Raw genomic sequence first — 3,607 nt, forward strand, 5'->3', positions numbered from 1 at the left:
TCCCTCATATTTAAAAGTGCTGTTTTAAAATAGGTAATTTCAATATCAGAATTATTTTCTTGGCGATGTTTCAACAGGCTTGGAAAGTGAATCAAAGTTTCTCTGTCAAAATCTTGAGCAAAAACAGATAATTTGTTTTCAAACGAAATAACTTCTTCTAACATCGAAAAAATGGTGTTTCCTTTCCCCTGTAGTTTATGATTAAGCTGATTTAGATAGGAAGTAACATCCACCATGAAATACAGTTTTTGGGTCCACTGATCGTTTGTTAATTCTGGATAGTGAACACCCTTCTCGAGGAAAAATGCTTTGATTTCTGATAATAAGGAAGCAAAACGTTTCAAAACGTTTCCTCTTGATAACCAACGTACCCTGTTATGCAGCAGAAGATCTGCGTACTCGCTCTCAATTTCAACTAAAAATTCTTTAAATTGGCGATGATGAAGAGCTTTAGCTACAATGGAGTTGATCATCTTAGTCACCAATTCCATAACTTTGCACATTTCTTCTGGAAATGTCTTCGCACAAAGTGCTTCTTGATGTATGATGCAATGGTATGTAAGTATCTTGTGACTAATTTTTTCTTTCATAATAGCAACAAATCCATTTCTTATGCCGGTCATACTTTTTGCCCCGTCTGTTGCAATTGAGACGATTTTATAAAGTGGAATATGATATTTTTCAATGCAACCAATTACAGCATTTGCTATATCCTCTCCACGTGTTTGACCTTTCAGTGGCAATAATCCCAAAAGTTCTTCTTTAGGACCTGTAGCTGACATAAATCTTACAAAAAGTGAAACTTGAGCTGTATCATTTAAGTCACAAGACTCGTCAACTGCTATTGATAAAGCTGAAACCACTTTAAGATCATCAACTTGTTGGTTGGTTATATTGGCAGACATTTTGGCTGTTCTATCCTTCACTGTTTTAGCAGACAATGGCAACTCTTTAATTTTTTTTAGAATTTCTTCTTTGTTCTTAAAATCCCTGAATAACTCTTCTGATGCACTTATAAAACAACGTTTTATGTATTCGCCATCTGTATATGGTTTGCCTCTCTTAGCAATCTCTTGACTAACCGCAAAACTTGCAAAATTAACATAGTTGGAAGACTGCACCCACTGATTAAACGCAGAACTTGATTTTTCTTGACTCTTCAGAAGTTCCTCAACTGCTTTCTTCCTTGCATCACCAACAGGATATTTATTACTAAAGGACAAGTGTTTTGTTGTAAAGTGTCTCTCCAAATTAGATTTTTTATTATGTGCCAATTTTTCTTTACAAATAAGACAGGTTGGAAAGCCATTTACGTTCTGAAACGCGAAAGTCTCGGTCCATTCCACTTTAAATTCACGGTTTTCGTCTTCCGTTTTTCGTTGTTTTTTCTTTGTAGCCATGTCAAACAGGGCACCTATAAAAATGTTTCATTTTAAAATAAAGCCACCAACACCAAACCGGCATCCTTAATCACATAAAAGAAGTAATATTGGATGACACACTGTTATTTATCTGTGGATGATGCACTGTTATGGGGGATCTGTGGATGATGCACTGTTATTTATCTGTGGATGATGCATTGTTATGGGGGATCTGTGGATGACGCACTGGTATTTATCTGTGGATGATGCATATATGGCATCTTATGTGTGTGTAAATAGTATTATAAAATTAGTGGGGCTCATCATGGATATTTTAAGCAGGGTTCTCCACCTTGATGGATACACCCAAACAGTAGGCAAGAAGTAAAAGTAATAAAACAGGCATGCACACATTGCACTGGCTCTGAATAAAGTTGAATAAAAGTAAAAAATGACAACATAAAATGAAATAAAAATCAAGATACAACTAAAAAAGTACATATAAAAGTATGTGAAAACACACTCAAATAGTCCTCACTGGTACTGTTATATATTGACCTCAGAACCTGGCCACTAACTTATTTTGTTGGCTCCTAGATTACAATATTCCGCAATTTTATGTCCACACCCCCCTTTTCACATCAACCCTTTTTATGTCAATCCCACAATGTCACATTTCTCCCCTCATGTCACATTTCTGCCCCTCCATGTCACACTTCTCCCCTCATGTCACATTTCACCCCCTCGTGTCACATTTCTCCCCCCTCATCCCCATTCATCCCCCATAGTAATTCATCCCCCATAGTAATTCATCCCCCATATAGTATTTCATCCCCCATATAGTATTTCATCCCTCGTATAGTATTTCATCCCTCATATAGTAATTCATCCCTCATATAGTATTTCATCCCTCATATAGTAATTCATCCCTCATATAGTATTTCATCCCTCATATAGTATTTCATCCCTCATATAGTAATTCATCCCTCATATAGTATTTCATCCCTCATATAGTATTTCATCCCTCATATAGTATTTCACCCCTCATATAGTAATTCACCCCTCATATAGTAATTCACCCCTCATATAGTAATTCACCCCTCATATAGTATTTCACCCCTCATATAGTATTTCACCCCTCATATAGTAATTCATCCCCCACAGTACTATTCCCCCCCCTTCTAGTAAGCCAAGTCCCCCGCGTCAATTCACTTACCTTTGATCCGCGCGTTCCTCTCGCTGTCTTCCCGCGCCGTTCGGGTCTTCAGGGCGGACTGTGAGAGGAGCCTAGCTCCCCTTCCGTTCGTCACGCTGCCCCGCCCCGCCTACACACATCCTGACAGCCACATCCGCGGGCCGGATTAAAAGGTCCGCGCGGATTTTTGGGGCGGCCGACCGAGAGGAGGCAGGGGAGCGGCCGACCGAGAGGAGGGAGGGGAGCGGGCGCACAGAAGAGCCGCATTAGAGTGGGTAAAGAGCCGCATGTGGCTCGCGAGCCGCGGCTTGCCGACCACTGGGTCAAGGTATCACCCTTTAGATTGCAAGCTCCTATGCCCAGGACCCTCCTAACCCTGTAACTGTGCCGTCTTCCTTTTTTCTCTTTTTTTCTTCCTTTTTTCTTTCTTTTTTTCTTCTTTTTTTCTTTATTTTTCTTTCTTTTTTTCTCCTTTTTTACTTTCTTTTTTTCTTCCTTTTTTCTTTCTTTTTTCTTCCTTTTTCTTTTTTTCTTTCTTTTTTCTTCTTTTTTCTTTCTTTTATTCTTTCTTTTTTCTTCTTTTTTTTTTTTTCCTTCCTTTTTTCTTCTTTTTTTCTTTCGTTCATTCCTCCTTTTTACTTTCTTTTTTTCTTCCTTTTTCTTTTTTTCTTTCTTTTTTTCTTTCTTTTATTCTTTCTTTTTTTCTTCCTTTTTTCTTTCTTTTTTTCTTCTTTTTTCTTTCTTTTTGTCTTTCTTTTTTTCTTTCTTTTTTTCTTCCTTTTCCTTTTTTTTCTTCTTTTTTTGTTGGCGCTGTATATATCTTTTATAATAATATTATTCACCAAGACAGGAAGTGAAAAGAAATTTCTCTGACGAGGACAACAATAAGGCTTCGTTCACACGCGAGTGTTTCGTGAATCGCGGCATTTTGCATTTTAGTATTTCACCCCTCATATAGTATTTCACCCCTCATATAGTAATTCATCCCCCACAGTACTATTCCCCCCCCTTCTAGTAAGCCAAGTCCCCCGTGTCAATTCACTTACCTTTG

General features: G+C 37.9%; 1 protein-coding gene across 1 annotated transcript in view; it reads right to left on the minus strand.

Annotated features, from left to right (window-relative positions):
- LOC149431545 (general transcription factor II-I repeat domain-containing protein 2A-like) overlaps positions 1–1,400 on the minus strand; it is a 1,935-nt gene extending 535 nt beyond the window's left edge. The window contains exon 1 of the mRNA XM_089665487.1: positions 1–1,400. This exon is cut by the window's left edge and continues 535 nt beyond it. Within this exon, the coding sequence (XP_089521613.1) occupies positions 1–1,400 (1,400 nt within the window).
- Positions 1,401–3,607: the final 2,207 nt, after the last annotated feature.

This window comes from Staurois parvus, unplaced genomic scaffold, assembly GCF_062004578.1.
Source record: "Staurois parvus isolate SC_StPar_1 unplaced genomic scaffold, SC_StPar_1.0 ptg002216l, whole genome shotgun sequence".
NCBI lineage: Eukaryota > Metazoa > Chordata > Amphibia > Anura > Ranidae > Staurois > Staurois parvus.